Consider the following 15,432-nt stretch of genomic DNA (forward strand, 5'->3'; position numbering starts at 1 on the left):
TCCATCATCTTAAAAAGAGCAGCTCTTTTGAAATCAGCCCGGGCACCATTCACGTTCAAAGTTCCCATACTAAAATCACACATAAATGGAAAAAATAAATAGCGACCCATTAGGACAACACAGCAATGACAAAAAAAACAATAAAAGGAATTTAATCACCAATTTCATCATTATTCAATTCATCTCTGACTTTTGTTATGCTCTTTCTGAGCCGATAAATTTCTTGGTCGGTGAGCACTTATCCAAGCCTTCGTGAAAGAGGCTTTGCGGACTTAATAAAAAGTCTGAGATCGGGAAAATGCTCGGATACGGCGGTTTGCCGTACCCCTTTTGTATCTTCAAGAAACCTCCTAATCATTTCGACAGAGTAAGGTGCATCGTTGTCATCTTGTGTCAAGTCACATTCACTTTCAGCCGTTTTTCTATTTTTAGCACTACCTTTCACAAGTACAGTAAGTTTTCTCTTTTGTGACACTTTCAGTGTGTCATCATCAGACATTGCCTCATCACCTACATCAGCCATGTTTTCATTCACAAAAACATTATCACACCGTCTTAGAATGATGGCGTTTGCACCCCTTTTTTCATTAATCGATTCCTGTATTTCGTTATCGGTTTGTGGCAGTGGCGGGCCACAGCCGGCTCCTGTCGACTCCTCCGCGGCCCCACCCACCACCGGTACCGTATCAACCGAATCCGCCAACCCCACCGGCACAGGGGCGACCACAGCCGACGGACCGGCCAACACCGGAGCCTCCGGCGCCGCCGAATCCCCGAGCGGAACCTCGTTTTTAATGAACGGCGGAGCGTTCGAGATCGTTACCTTCCTTGCAGGGCTCACGAGGGGGAGAACGGGAGTGAAGGTGTCGCTAATCACAACACCGCTTTCGACCACCTGGCCCACCTTGTTAGTGTCATCAAGGAAGATAACGATCGCTCCATTCATTCGGGACGCAGATTTAATACTGCTGTATCCCACCACCTTCCAACGGCCAGTCCTGCCTCCTCCACCAACAGTTTAACTGCGTGCCGGCGAGTGAGACGCTCGAACTCGGCAGCGGCGTTTCCACCACCCGCATGTAGCCTACCGGCGACGCCGGTCCACCACCAAAAAACACAGACACTAACCACTAAGTTTTTTACAAAAAAAAACTACAAGATAAAGAAAAACCTATTACACATAAATTTCAAAAAAAGATGAAAAAAGTACTTGGAAAAAACACAAAAAAACGCTCAAAATTCCGCACTTCTCCCTCTCTCTATCCCTCCCACTCCTCACAGAAGAAGTAGTAAAGGAAGAAAATGAAGGAGAAGAAGAAAAGGAAGGATGAAAAAGAAGTAATGGCAGAAGATGAAGAAGAAGCTGAAGAAGAAGAAGACCTTCCTAGATGATCCCAAAAAGCTTGACTGGCCCACGTCACGTAGGAAGCTCTGAGCTTCTCTCACTGCAGCAGCAGGCTAGCAACGATCTTCGGCTGCCTAATAATGCGCCTTAACATGTTGCGGAGTAGCTCTTAAGTCATTAATCATCACCTGAATAAGATTCATTTCTGACAAGTATCATCCTAACGAAGGGATGACCAGAAATGACTGAGAAGCCATGCTAATTGCTAAGCTAATTTAAGGCTAGTAGCGCGTTTAACACCGGAATTAGTTCTTGGCTGATTGAATGCACTTTTCACTATTTTTTTATATTATATAGCATAAAATATGTTGAATATCAGTGTGAATTTATTTGTTTGTTTTCACAATGTAGTCCTGAGTTTTGATTTGGACTTTTAAGGTCTGCACAGTAAATGTTTTCAAAATGACATTCCGTTTGCTGCTATGAATACACAGTGTGAATTTAGGAAATAAAAACAAAACAAAAAAAATTATTCTATCGTTACACAGTATTGTTATATTTTTATTGTTTAATAAAACCCTTACTGGCCCTTGGGATTAACCTGCAACATAAATAAATAAATACATATAATAATAATAATAATAGTAATAATAATAATAATAATAATAATAATAATAATTGCTCCACAAAATTAGAAAGTTGCTCCTCGGGTCTCCTGACGGCGGTGTTCGGTTTAGGTGAACGGTATGGGATTTTTTCTAATAGGTTTTTGGTGAGCAAACAAATACACGCACGCACGCACGCACGCAAGCACGCACGCACATACACATACTCACCCACATACAAAAAAAATAAAATAAAAAAAAACAACAACAAAAAAAGAGCAATGATGATGACATTACCGAATGAACAATACTGAGCTCTTAAGAAAAAAATAAAAATAAAAAGAAAGTTGCTCCTTAAACGAAGTCACTGATTCGCAAAAATGTTCCACACAAAAAAAAATATATATATATTTTGAGCATTGCTATTATAGTTTACACAGTATGCAGATGAAACACATCTTTTTTGTATTTGTCAGTTTTCTAGATCCAGAGTTTGATCAAAATAGCTCTGAGGTCATGCATGGCGTAAATCAGCACTGTTGAGAATAGTGAGGAAAGATAGTTTGTGATAGAGAATCCCCTGATGACGTGCCTATTGCAGTGGCATCCTTTGTAGGAATGGAATAGATAAAAGGCGCATCCTGTATCGGCCGGTGTTAATGCTTGTGTGCTCGTGCGCGGAAATCCGCGCGATGAAAGTGTGATGAAAATGGACATTTTTCATGTTGAAAGAACGAGGACATTCCAACTTGCGCTGACCACGTCCTGCAGATAATCAGTCTCCTGACCTGCTTGGACCTCGCTATTCCCACCAGAGCAGTAAAAAAAAAAAAAACTTGGATGTGAAATCAAACACGGGACAAAGTTGATCGGAGGCGAGGGAGTTTCGCTAAATCCTTTACCACATGGATGTGGATGTGGAATGGGAAGCGGGGGGAGATCAGTGCAGTGAGTAAAATGAAATTAGATCTTCAAAGGCAGTTGAAAGAATGAATATTTACGGTGTTACAGTGAGAAAATCCTGGGATGAACTATTTGAGAAAAGGAGAAGAAGACTTATCTGGTCTTTTCAGCGACATGTTTCTCTTCAAGCCCAGGTGGTTGCTGGGATAAGATTTCCTATCACCGTGCGGTATCCTGCTGTGTCCTGCTTGAGGCACCAGGTTAGGCCATGAGAATCACTTTCTCGCGGTTGCCTTGTTTTATATAAAGCATTCTTGTCAAGGGGCTCCGTGAAGACGTGTCAACATTGCGACTGCGTGTATTATATCATTTGATATGTTCTCTCTCCGCAGGGATCTCAAGCACAACTTAATCAGCACCATCATGCCCGGAGCCTTCCAAGGTCTTTCTGAGCTCCGGAAACTGTAAGTGGATGTGATTCACTTTCTAGTTCACAGCATTTTGCAAAAAAAAAAAAAGACAAGTTATGAGTTTAGAATGATCAATCTTATTTGAATAGTGCTGGACAAGCGGTTAAGAAAATGGATGGATGGAAAGAAATGTAGTAGAGCGCATAACTCCACTAAGATTGAACTGCAAGTCGTGTTCATGCTTATGTTTCTTGGTTCATGTAAGATTAATGCAGGTGACTGTACAGGGTAGATAATGAAAATAATAAAGTTGCAAGAAAAGTACGGTATGTGAAGCCTTTTTTAACTATCTGGATCATTATGTGATCTGATCTTCGTCAAACTCGCAACAAACACAAACATGTTTTTTAATACATTGCGATTGTGTTTCCATGTTTTTAATAACATGCAAACGCGACAGTACAGGATAGGAAAAGTATGTTCACATTTTAATAACTGATTAAGCGTCCTTTGGTAGAAATAACTTCAAACAGACAACATTTGAAAACAGATAACTATACAGAAATGACTACTCCTTACACAATCAGGGGGGGGGGGGGGGGGGGGGTCAGAAATGAATTCAATTCAATTGCATTTAAATTGTGTCAATTTAAGACAGAATTATAAGATTTAACAGCAATTAATAAAACGATTTGCTAAATATTAAGAATGCATCATTAAGAAGCAGCAAAAACAGCATGTATTCATTCATCACCAGCTTTCTTACTCACCGGCCCGTTTACAGCCCACGGGCCAAAGGGTTTGATATGCTACGTATGGCCTGGGCGAGAGGGTTTCGCATACTCATTGTTTAGTGCATGATATCCAATAAAAACATAAAAAGTTCAAATTGTTTGTGAGAAAACAAGAAAATAAGTTCAACAAACAAGCCAACAAAAACAACAACAGTCTATTTTTTGCATTTGGCAGAGCGAATGTCAAAATAATCGGAGCGCTGCAGTTGCGTTTGTATGTCCATCCGAATGCCGATTCTGGGTCATGGAAGATGACGTCAGACGAACCATATTATTTTACGTTTAATTTCCATCATGACTCAAACGAGCTGAAGAGAAAATAAAGTTATTCCATCATGGAGAACCCTATTTGTTTTTTGTCATTAGAAATAGACAGACATGACCACACCATTTGCATTCTGGGATGGAGAATCTGGTTCCATCATGACTCTGGTACCTGGACTTAATACACCTCGTAATACATGACAAAACAATGAAAACCTGTTAAAAAATTAATAAATACATCATACTCACCAGAAATGTTGATTATTAATCGTGATTAAGTGACTTGGGCCAGCGTCATTGAATCTGAAAGCACATAATGGAGTTTGATTCACTGTCCGGTTGAGATGCCGCTTGGAGCTGCTGTCGTCTGCGATTGGCCTTCCCTCCTCCTCCTGCTTGCTTGTGTTTTCCCTGCAAGGTCTGGGGCTTCTCAAAACAAACAGGGGGAGATAAACACATGCTTTGGACGGTGCTCTGCTGGGTAGTGTCAGAGGAGCAGCAGAGCACATCTCTCTGGCTGTGGCAATACATCACACTTAGGCCAGGGGCCCTGCTTTTGGCGATAAACATTTACTGGTGTTCCGTGGAGCCGTGGAGCAAAGATAAGTCGGATGAAGACTTCAGATCTTCTCATTTGGATGCGACTTTACATACCGGCCGTGTGGTTGTACAAAACAATGGCAGTGTTGCCGTGGTTACCTCGATTAAATAACTTACCGGAAGTCAGTTGACTGATTATTTGATTTTGAAAGTAGTTTGATTACTTTACTGGTTATAGGTACTTGATTTTAAAAGTAATTCAGTTGCTTTATTGATTACTTGATTTTAAAGTAACTAATTATATTACAAGTTACTTTTTTGTTACATTCAGAAGACACTGTCAAATCTGCGTTAAAAAAAATGACAACCTGTTTGGTTACACTTTATTGGAAGTGCATTTTTAATATGTGAAAGGATAAGGTTTTTATATAAAAAAATCTAATAAATAAAAACAGCCTTTTTGTCTTCACGTAGCATTGTTTTTATATTATTATTTTTTCTTTTTTTCTTTTTTCTTTTTAAAGAGCTCAGTATTCATTCGGTAATGTCATCATCATTTCTCTTTTTTTTCTTTTTCTTTTTAATATTCTAAAAATAGAGTCTTTCTGGATTTCACTAAACAAATGCTCTACTTGTTTTTGTAAAATAATAAAAGTCTTTCTAGACTTCACTTTCCATAACTACATTTTTATATATATTAATTATAAAATAAAGGCAGACTTTTTGGACATATTTTAACTGTAATGACAAAACCTAATATTTATATTGTACTTTGTTTATAAATATAACTACAAAATTCAAGAACCGCCTGCATTAGTCGCAGCTCTGCTTCACACAACCCATTGTGATTTTGTCAACTGGAATTAAATGAATTCAAATAAATGACAAAACTCACCATAGGGACTGTATTTCCAGCCTGAAAACGTAAACATCTCTACTTCCTTCATTGGTATGTAAACGTCAAGGTGGTAAAAACGCGACTTGGCTCATACATGATATCGGCCCCCTCAGATTATAGGCCATAGATGACCTCATCCCATAATGCTTCACGGTTGAAGATGTAAATTGCTTCCCTCTATTACTTTAATGTTTTATAATGTACGGTTGTTTGTTGTGTGCCTGTTGGTTAGTATTGTTTTTTACTCACTTTTTACTTCTCCCACCACATTATTCCTCTCTCCTACACTCTAAAAAGAGAATTGTTGAACCAATTTTATTGAATTGCTTCAAGTGGTAACACACGACTCCAATTAAGTTGATCCAAAATTAATATATTAAGATAATAAATACATGACCTCATAATTCATTATACTTAATATATTAACTTGTATTTAAGCAATTCAATTAAATTGGTCAACAATTTTCTTTTTAGTCTTAAATTGGTTCAACAATTCTCTTAGAGTACAGCGTCCATTACTATACATACTTATTGTCTATTATGCAAATTAGGCAATGATGCCATTTACCGATTTTTAGGACAGCCAATAGCTACTTTCCTTTCTGCAGAGTTATCAACACTGTGTACTCGGAATGGCGGCCCTTATTGAGTAATACAACACGTTACTGTCATCACTGATGGGAAGTAATATATTGACGATCGAGGCAGAGTTCCGAAGGACGCCGTCCTTCAATCTGACGTCTCATAAACATAACGCGAAGAAGCCGTGATATCATGGATTGCTGAGACACATCAAATAGATCGAAAGTAACCAAATGCATTTCTCGGTCTTTTCCCTCTTTCAGTGACCTTTCCAACAACCGCATTGGCTGCCTGACTTCAGACATGTTCCAAGGGCTGACGAATCTCACCAAATTGTAAGGGGAAGTCAAAATGATGTGCTTTTATTTTCTGCGTCTTAGGATAACTACCAACATATTTTGTCCAATTTGTGCTTGCGTAGGAACTTATCTGGAAACATCATTTCAACCTTGGATCCAGACGTGTTTCAGGAGCTTCCATCCCTCAAGCTTGTGTGAGTGTTTTTGGTCAAAATCCAGTCGCCAAATGAATTGTAGACTTACTGTCGACAGATGTTGATGAGGAATTGTAATTCTCTCAGAAACGGTGTGTAAATGTAAATACATGCTGGCCCCAAGCCAAAATTCCAAAGAGTTTAACTGAAGAGTGTCTTTGGTGAAAACATCAGTGTATCATTAACTCATTCACTGCCATTGACGGCAATATACGTCAACAATTATATTATTACTATTTCTATTATTTTAACATTTTTTCCCACTTTTGTTAACAACAGTATGAAACCCTAGGGGGAAAAAATATTGTACATTTAGAACAGATATCAAAATTGTGATTAATCGTGAGTTAACTAGTGAAGTCATGCGATTAATTATGATTTTAAAAAAATTATCGCCAGATGCTCCTAATTTTAAAAAAGTTTCTTCTTTTAAAAAAAGAAAAAAGAAAAAGAAAAGATTATTAAAAACAATTAAAATTACTTCTTTTTTTCCCTTTTTTTTAAGTAGAAGAAAGGATTATTAAAGATTAGGGGCGTCAGGCAATTATTATTTTTTCGTAATTAATCAAATGACTTCACTAGTTAACTCACGATTAATCACACATTTGATCTGTTCTAAATGTACAATATTTTTTTCTAGGTTTTCATACTCTTGTTAAGAATTTTTGACGTCTATAGCCGTCAATGGCAGTGAATGAGTTAAAAGATATTATCCATTTTCACCTTTCTCTCAAATTAACCGAACATGCGTGTTTTGGGAATGTGGCATGACTATGAAGTCTCGTGACAGCGAGTTTTGTCACCAGGAACTTCAACTCCGAGTATCTGTCATGTGACTGCGGGCTGCATTGGATCCCAGGCTTCTTTCGCAGCAGCTCAGCTCGACTGGGGGACGAAACCCTGTGCGCGTATCCGAGAAGCCTGAGGGGGAAACCCCTGCGAGGACTTCGGGAAAGCCAGTTGACCTGTGGTGAGGACCTGCTCGCTCGGCTAGCAATCCAACCTATTCGGTGTGATGATGTCGGCCAATCACAGATGTTGTCTTCTCCATCGTGCCAGACGGCCCTCTGGACCTGCACACCCTGACATTGCTGCCCTCTCAGCGTCAGGTGGTCTTCAAAGGGGATCGGCTGCCGTTCCACTGTACTGCCGCTTTGGTGGATAAAGTCACCGCTTTGCACTGGCATCATAATGGTCAGCTGGTGACCTTTGACCCAGAGAAGGGTGTCCAGTTGGAGAGCAATGTCGTGCATGACTGCACCTTCATTACCAGGTGAAGAAGCGGCTTCGTGTGCATTGTAAAAAAATAATAATAATTTAAATGGCAGCTGTGGTTGCCAGAGAAATGCTGTAAAAAAACTTTTAAAAAACTTTACACAACAACTTGTACATTTTACTGGTATAAACAAAATCTGCATGTAAATTTTAAAGAACAAAATAGTATCAAAGCAGCATGTCAACACAATCACACTACACTGGGATCGAACCAACAACCTCAGGGTTGCAAGATGACCATTCTACCACTGAGCCACACCACCCAGTTGTTGATCAATTTTGGACTATTGAATCTACAAGTTTAAAAGGCTGACGGCATTATAATATACAAGTTGTTCTGTAAAGTTGTTTATATTTGCACATTTTTACATAATTATTCTGGAAACCGTAGCTGCAAGTTTTTTTTTCTGTAAAACAACAAAAGTGTACTGATAAATTAATAATTAGGTCTACAGTATATCAATTTTATGTTTTTTACTGTATATCTAAATATTCTTATCTGCAATATGAATTTGTAAAATGCATGTTTCTTTTGGCATAAACAATATGTAGCAAAAGTGTTATTCTATCACTGCTATGATGTAATTTTGTATCCCAATGTTTTTGGTTTTACTGTTTATTTGTGTTTAAATTACAGTAATTTGTGAATTCTCCCCCAAAATCTGATCATTTTAACATTTTCTTACTGTCAAATCAACAATTGTGTTGGGTTCAGACTTTTACAATATATTAACTCATTCACTCCCAGCCATTTTCACTGAAGCAACCCCCTTCGCTCCCGGATTTTACTGGATTTTTGACTGATTTTGCAAGGCCCACAGAATATTGTGTTCTATTGCTATAAAAACATGGAACCTACCAAAACAAAGATTAGAGTCTATAAATATGTCTATCTGTTTCCATTTTGCAGCAATTTGCATTAGAATATAGCTAAGTTTCATCATTATTCACAAATCTGTTTACAACAGAGGGGGAAAGAGTTTTTTGCAAGATGGCCCTGTTTGATCTCCTATACTCTGCTGCCGCCTGCTGGCCATTTGTTCTAATAACTGCCATTGGGTTAAGGTTAGGCTGCATCAAAGCCTTCTGTATGCTCTAACATTTTTATTTATTTATTTTAACATAAAAACGTATGAATACGTCTTTGGGACCACGTATTTATAGGTTTTTGGGAGCAAATGAGTTCATGTAAATTACACAATGCTTCATTGTTTTTGTATTTACTTTTTTAATGTCACATTTTTACAGAAATTCACTATTTATTCTCCAGATATTTTTTACAGTGTGCTTTTAGGCCATGTTCCAATGTTAACATGCTCTCAAGTCCATCATGTGTTGCGTGTGCTTAATATGCAGTGAGCTTATTCTATTCGACGTACATGTGGAGGCAAGTGGAGAGTGGGAGTGCGTGGTTACAACCGGGAGGGGAAACACATCTCGCTCTGTTGAAATAGTGGTGCTAGAGAACAGCGCCTCCTTCTGCCCAGAGGATAAAGTTGTCAACAACCGGGGCGAGTTCAGGTAAAATTCAGTTGCGCATATTAACGCTTGAACGTTGAAATGGGCATTGTTGACTTTCTTCTCTGCTGGAAACTCCAGGTGGCCAAGAACTCTGGCAGGCATCACCTCTCATCAGTACTGCCTGCAGCTGCGTTACCCGCCACTGTCTGTTGAGGGCGACGTTGAGCAGAAAAAGGCCTCTCGCCTCTGTGACCGCTTCGGGAAGTGGCAGGAGGGCAACTACACAAACTGCCACTACACCAACGGCATCACCCGCGTCCTGCATACCTTCATCCTGGTCAGTGATGCTGCCATATGTGCTGAATGTGTCCTGCATGTTAAATATGTTCAACTCAAATGTGTTTTCCAAACATTTGGATCGCAGAGGCCCATCAACACATCAAATGCTGTCACGTTGGCGCACCAAGTGCGCAAATACACTCTGGAGGCTGCGGGCTTCACGGACTCAGTGGATGTGCTCTATGTTGCACAGATGATGGAGAAGTTTATGGAATATGTCAGACAGCTGGACGAGGTTCGAAATTGTTATTACATATGTCAAATACACTTACAGATCTTTTTTATTTTTATTTTAAGTCTGCCTTTATAAAGATGATGGATGCTATGACTAACACTGTCAAATTTAACTTTATGAATTACTATTATTATTATTATTATTATTATTATTATTATATCAGCATATAACTGAATTAGAGATAGACCGATTATCGGCGCCGATATTCAACATTTTGACCAATATTGCCATCGGCCATTTTGAGGAATTATACGGCCGATAATTTGTTCGTTTGAAAAAGTGTTAACTTCAGGTATCTAATTATTTAAGTTTTCAGAGAGGCTGTTGACCCTGGGAACTCTCTGCACCTTCTGTTTTTGTTTGAAATGTAATGTAATGAAATTTGCTTGAAAACTAATATAAGTACAATTTTAATATTTAATCAATTTTGACATTTTGGAAAACTTTATTTACTGTAGAAAACAATAAGGAGCTTTACTTTTAACTTTTGAAGACATTCTACTGCTCCGGGGAGATCTCTGAATTTTTTGTTATAATTTTAAAACAATGATGTCTATTGACAAATATATTTTTTTCAACTCCAATATTTTACGAACCTCAAAAGTTGTTCAATAAACATATGCTTATTAAAAAAAAAAAAAAGTAAGAGCTGGAGTTTGAATCTTTTCAAATTTTGATGCCAATATTTTCCCTTTTAGTGAAAATGAATATCGGCTTTAAATATTGGTTATCAGCATCTTTGACTACTAATAATAGGTATCGTATCGGCCCTGAAAAAATCCTATCTGTCTATCTCTTACTGAATTAAATCCGAAATGGGTATATAGTGGCTGGATCACTTTAGCTCACTGGTTCCCATCCTTTACCGAGCACATACTTTACATTATATTTTACAATGTAAAGTATGTGTGAGAGCCTAGCCTGTTAAGTTCAACAAAAAGCTATTTTTCTCTCAAAAGGTGGAAACAAGGAGTGTAACCAAAACTGATTTGAATAGGAAAAGTGGTTTTGCTTCAACTGAACTGAGTCGAATCGTATCGACACTTAAAAATGTGTATCGAGTGAGATATGCACACCCCTAGTGGAGACAAAGGGTAATTGTATCTTCTGCCATCTAGTGGAAGAACATTTAATCACTCTGCCTGTCACTTTGTCATGGCATAGATAGACCAACAAAGATCAATTATTTGTAGTAAATCTTTCATAACTCAAGTGAAAATATTTAATCGGCACACCTGATCTCTCACAGCAAATGAATACATAAATGTGCAAATACAATATGTGCTACATTCGTATCTGTATTTGCCCCAGTTGCCAGGTGTGTTGGTAGAGATGGGCAGTAACCTGATGCAGGTGGATGACAAGATTCTTGCTCTGGCCCAGAGAGAGAAGAGAGCCTGCAGCTCCATAGTGGGCTCTCTGGAGTCTCTGGCCTGGCCTCAACTGCACAGCCATGCTCAGGACTTTTCCATGGTACGATTTCTCATTCTTGAAAAACCTGATTGTGGCTTCGATGGGAACTTGAATCTATGATTTGTGCAGGTTTCAAGGAACATTGTTATGGTAGCCCATTTCATCCGACCAGCCCACTTCACTGGCCTAACCTGCACTGCGTACGAGCGCCGTGAGCTCTCAGCAGCCACTGCGGCGATGGAAATTTCGGAGTTCACGCATGAACAGCAACTTCGTTTTCGCTGCAGCACGGGTTCCCATAACACTTCTCTGAACAATTTTCCCCTCAAGGTGAGTTTCGAGTGTTATCTGCGTGTGCCTATTCCAATGTATGATTAAGCTGTGCGTGTGAATTTCAGCATCTAATTCTTGTTCTGTTTTCTTTTTCAAGAATTCCGTCGCCGTGGCCTCTGTGACACTCCCTCCTACTTTGTTTCCTACTGATGCGCCTCCAGACTGCAAGCTGCAGTTTGTGGCCTTCCGAACTGGAAGCTTTTTCCCTCTGACTGGGAATTCAAGCAACAGCGCAGGACACTCTCGAAGGCGCAGTGTCAACACTCCGGTCATCTATGTGGGCCTGGGTGAGGACGAATGAACCCCATCTCAGTTTCCCTAATTTTCGGTGTTTTTTTAATAACCATTTTTCAGTTATTAAAACTCATAAATAATGTGTTGCGTATTATGTATAGTTTTATTGACACCCCACCCCCGCACACCCCCAATTTTGGACTATATGTATAAACATAACATGTGGCTTTTTAGTCCCTCTCCTCTGGCTCCCTGTGAATCTCTAAAATAAGATTTAAAAAAAAGTGTAAAAATTAATATTCATACTTATTTTTATTTGTTTGTTAAACTATTCTTTAAATGACTGAATGATTTAGATGATTATTATTATTATTTTTAGAGAAGAAATAAGTAGGCAACAAATATCAGAGTCCAAATGTTTAAGTTGACAGAAAAAGAGTTTAAAAAATTACCAACAATTTCCAAAAAGTGATCATAAAATGTCCAAAAAGGAAGAGAAAAAGCTGAAAATTACCATAAAAAGTCCATGTAATTGCCAAAAACATCAGAGAATTGAATAAAACAGGCAGAAAAAAATATGTTCAAAAAGTAATCATAAAAAGTCCAAAAGCAAAAGAATAAATCCAGAAAATAGTACCATAAAATGTACACAAAATTGTCCAAATATCAGAAAATTGATAGCAAAAAACTGGAAAAAATGCCAAAAAATAGACTATGACTAAAAAGGAAGAAGAGTACATGTCCATAAAATTGCCAAAAATGTCAGAAATTTGACAGAAAGGCTGTATGACTCCAATATCTCAATCATTCCAGAGTTATGTCAATCATAGATGTCACCCACGGTTGATTTGCCTTTTTTCTCTTTCTAAACTAGCTTATTTTGACAAAGTTATAGTTGAAAACAGATATCTGTTTTCAAATTCTGTAATAGGGAGTGACAGTAAAAATTCATTACAAATAAATAAATACTGAAGCTGCACATATACCTAGGGAGAAAACTACATTATTCACAGTAACGATACCTCATTTCTTCCCACCATTGTATGTAACTGACTCATAGTGTTGTGACTTTTCATTTGTGTCATTTCATTTCAATGAAAATGTCATGCAACTCCACCATTAATGACTCAGCCATTGGTTTGCCTCCCGCGTGATACAGATGGCTGCAGTATGTGGAACCACTCAGAGCCTGTCTGGGTGTCGCTCCGCCACTTGTCCCCAGGAAATGATGCCGTGGCGGCCCAGTGGAGTTCGAAGACGCTGAGCAAACATGGAGGCTGGAGTCCAGAGGGTTGCCAGCTGGTCCACAGTGACAGCAGCACCTCGACAATGCGCTGCTCTGTGCTTAGCAACTATGCTGTGCTGCAGGTAGGACGATACACTTTGACCCTACGCATGGTAATGAGACCATCATTTGACGTTTTACTTTTGTTTATATTTGTTTTCCAGGAGGTGCCGGACTTCCCTAACTCTTCACCCATCTCAGTGAGGGTGCTCCACCCTGTGGTGTATGCCTGTACTGCACTGCTGCTCCTTTGTCTCTTCACCATCATCATCACTCACATACTACACCACAGGTACTTCATGTAGTAGTAGTAATAATAATAATAATAATAATAATAATTTATAAAAAAAAAAATGTTAAATACATTTTTAAAAAGTCTTTAAAATTGTGTGTTCTATACAGCCCCAATAGTCTTAACACACTATTCTGGTTCATATTGCATTTGTGAAAAATGAATCAAGCAGCAAAATCCACCATTTTGTCACTGGCTTTTTGACTGAAAATGACATCATCACAGTTGCTCAGGTAATGACCAATCACAGCTCAGCTTGCGAACATCACATGACCAAAGTCAGAAAACAGGTGAGCCGTGATTGGTCATGCCCTGAGCCCTGAGCAACTGTGATGTCATTTCCAGTCGACAGCCAGTGGCAAAATGGCCGCTCCCTAAGAAGGATAAAAAAGGGAGGATTTTGCTGCTTAAGTCATATTTCACAAACGTCATATTACCGGTAATCAGAATACTGTGTTTAGATTAGTGGGGCTGGATAGAACATCTTATGATAAAGTTGCTATAAAATTAAGTTGACTTTCTTTTTAAATTGGATTAAATAAACATTTTTATCTTGTGCCATAACAGTTCCATTCACATTTCAAGAAAAAGCTGGCACACATTACTGAATACTTGCTTCCACATCGCCATGACAACAGCCATCTACGTCGGAGGAATAAGCCTGACCAGCTACCCGACTGTTTGTCAAGCAGTAAGTGCTTTTTTTTAAATTTAATTCTCAAATGTTCTTACTAGTAATACAAGATACAGACCTTATTGTGTGAGCATTGTGCAACAGGTGGGCATCGCCCTGCACTACTCCTCACTGTCAACCCTGCTGTGGATCGGTGTTAGTGCCAGGGTCATCTATAAAGAAGCTATGTGGAGAATGCCGCTGGCACCAGAAGGGGATCCCTCTCTTCCGCCTACTCAGCGACCTATGCTCAGGTTAGTGCAAGAACTCACCTTCACCTCCTCTTGTTCCATAAGATTGTTGTTAGGTGTCAACGCGGTTCATGTTTTAGCCAGATGCAGATGTTCTTGTGCCCGGCCACCCAAACAGCGCGGCATCAAAGGCGGCCATTGTGCCCGACAACCAAAGTCCCTCTTTTTTTTTTATGAAACCTTAAAGGCTTTCTGTAAGACACAACAAGCAAAAGGACAGAAGGAAGTAGGGGAGATGAATGTACGAATCCAGCATAACAGGGCAGAGGGGTCGCTGTAAATCTGGTTGCAGATTCAGGGGCTGCACTGTCTTCCCAAATAATCCCTTGTGTTTCCCCTCTCGTTGGCCTCGTCTTGCCCCTGTGATCCCACAGTAAAGATCATACACAGTGCTGCTCCTCCGGACCCTCTTTGTTGCCCACTCGGATATATTGCACCATTCCGCAATAAATTGCAGCCTACTGACCTCCGTCCACTCCGAAAATAAAGGATCACACAGCTCTATTCATATTACAGCCGGGGACATTTATGACACAGGCTTGCATACATTAAAAATGTGGCAGCCAAAGGTCAAACAGATGTGTTTTAACTCTCATTCAAGGTTCTATTTGATAGCCGGTGGAGTTCCTCTCATCATTTGTGGGATCACTGCAGCTGTCAATGTCAGCAACTACGGAGACAACAGCCCTTAGTGAGTACTGCACGTCATCCTTGCTTGACTTTATGTCAGGGGTCAGCAACCTTGGCTGTCAAAAGAGCCATTTTAGGCCAAAGAAATAACCCAAAATCGGTCTGAATTTGGACATT

General features: G+C 39.2%; 1 protein-coding gene across 1 annotated transcript in view; it reads left to right on the plus strand.

The window, feature by feature from the left end:
- The window catches only part of adgra2 (adhesion G protein-coupled receptor A2), a 58,324-nt gene that overhangs the window by 38,397 nt on the left and 4,495 nt on the right, over positions 1–15,432 (plus strand). Inside the window, exons 3-18 of the mRNA XM_086076943.1 lie at positions 3,246–3,317; positions 6,605–6,676; positions 6,763–6,834; positions 7,641–7,804; positions 7,894–8,107; positions 9,466–9,630; positions 9,709–9,907; positions 9,995–10,144; positions 11,456–11,617; positions 11,687–11,887; positions 11,988–12,177; positions 13,284–13,492; positions 13,574–13,701; positions 14,269–14,392; positions 14,480–14,628; positions 15,227–15,316. Coding sequence (XP_085933069.1) covers positions 3,246–3,317; positions 6,605–6,676; positions 6,763–6,834; positions 7,641–7,804; positions 7,894–8,107; positions 9,466–9,630; positions 9,709–9,907; positions 9,995–10,144; positions 11,456–11,617; positions 11,687–11,887; positions 11,988–12,177; positions 13,284–13,492; positions 13,574–13,701; positions 14,269–14,392; positions 14,480–14,628; positions 15,227–15,316 — 2,361 coding nt within the window. The remainder of the gene's footprint in view (positions 1–3,245; positions 3,318–6,604; positions 6,677–6,762; positions 6,835–7,640; positions 7,805–7,893; positions 8,108–9,465; positions 9,631–9,708; positions 9,908–9,994; positions 10,145–11,455; positions 11,618–11,686; positions 11,888–11,987; positions 12,178–13,283; positions 13,493–13,573; positions 13,702–14,268; positions 14,393–14,479; positions 14,629–15,226; positions 15,317–15,432) is intronic.

The sequence above is a fragment of the Leptonotus elevatus genome, chromosome 5, assembly GCF_054856555.1.
Source record: "Leptonotus elevatus isolate MCC_2025b chromosome 5, RoL_Lele_1.0, whole genome shotgun sequence".
NCBI lineage: Eukaryota > Metazoa > Chordata > Actinopteri > Syngnathiformes > Syngnathidae > Leptonotus > Leptonotus elevatus.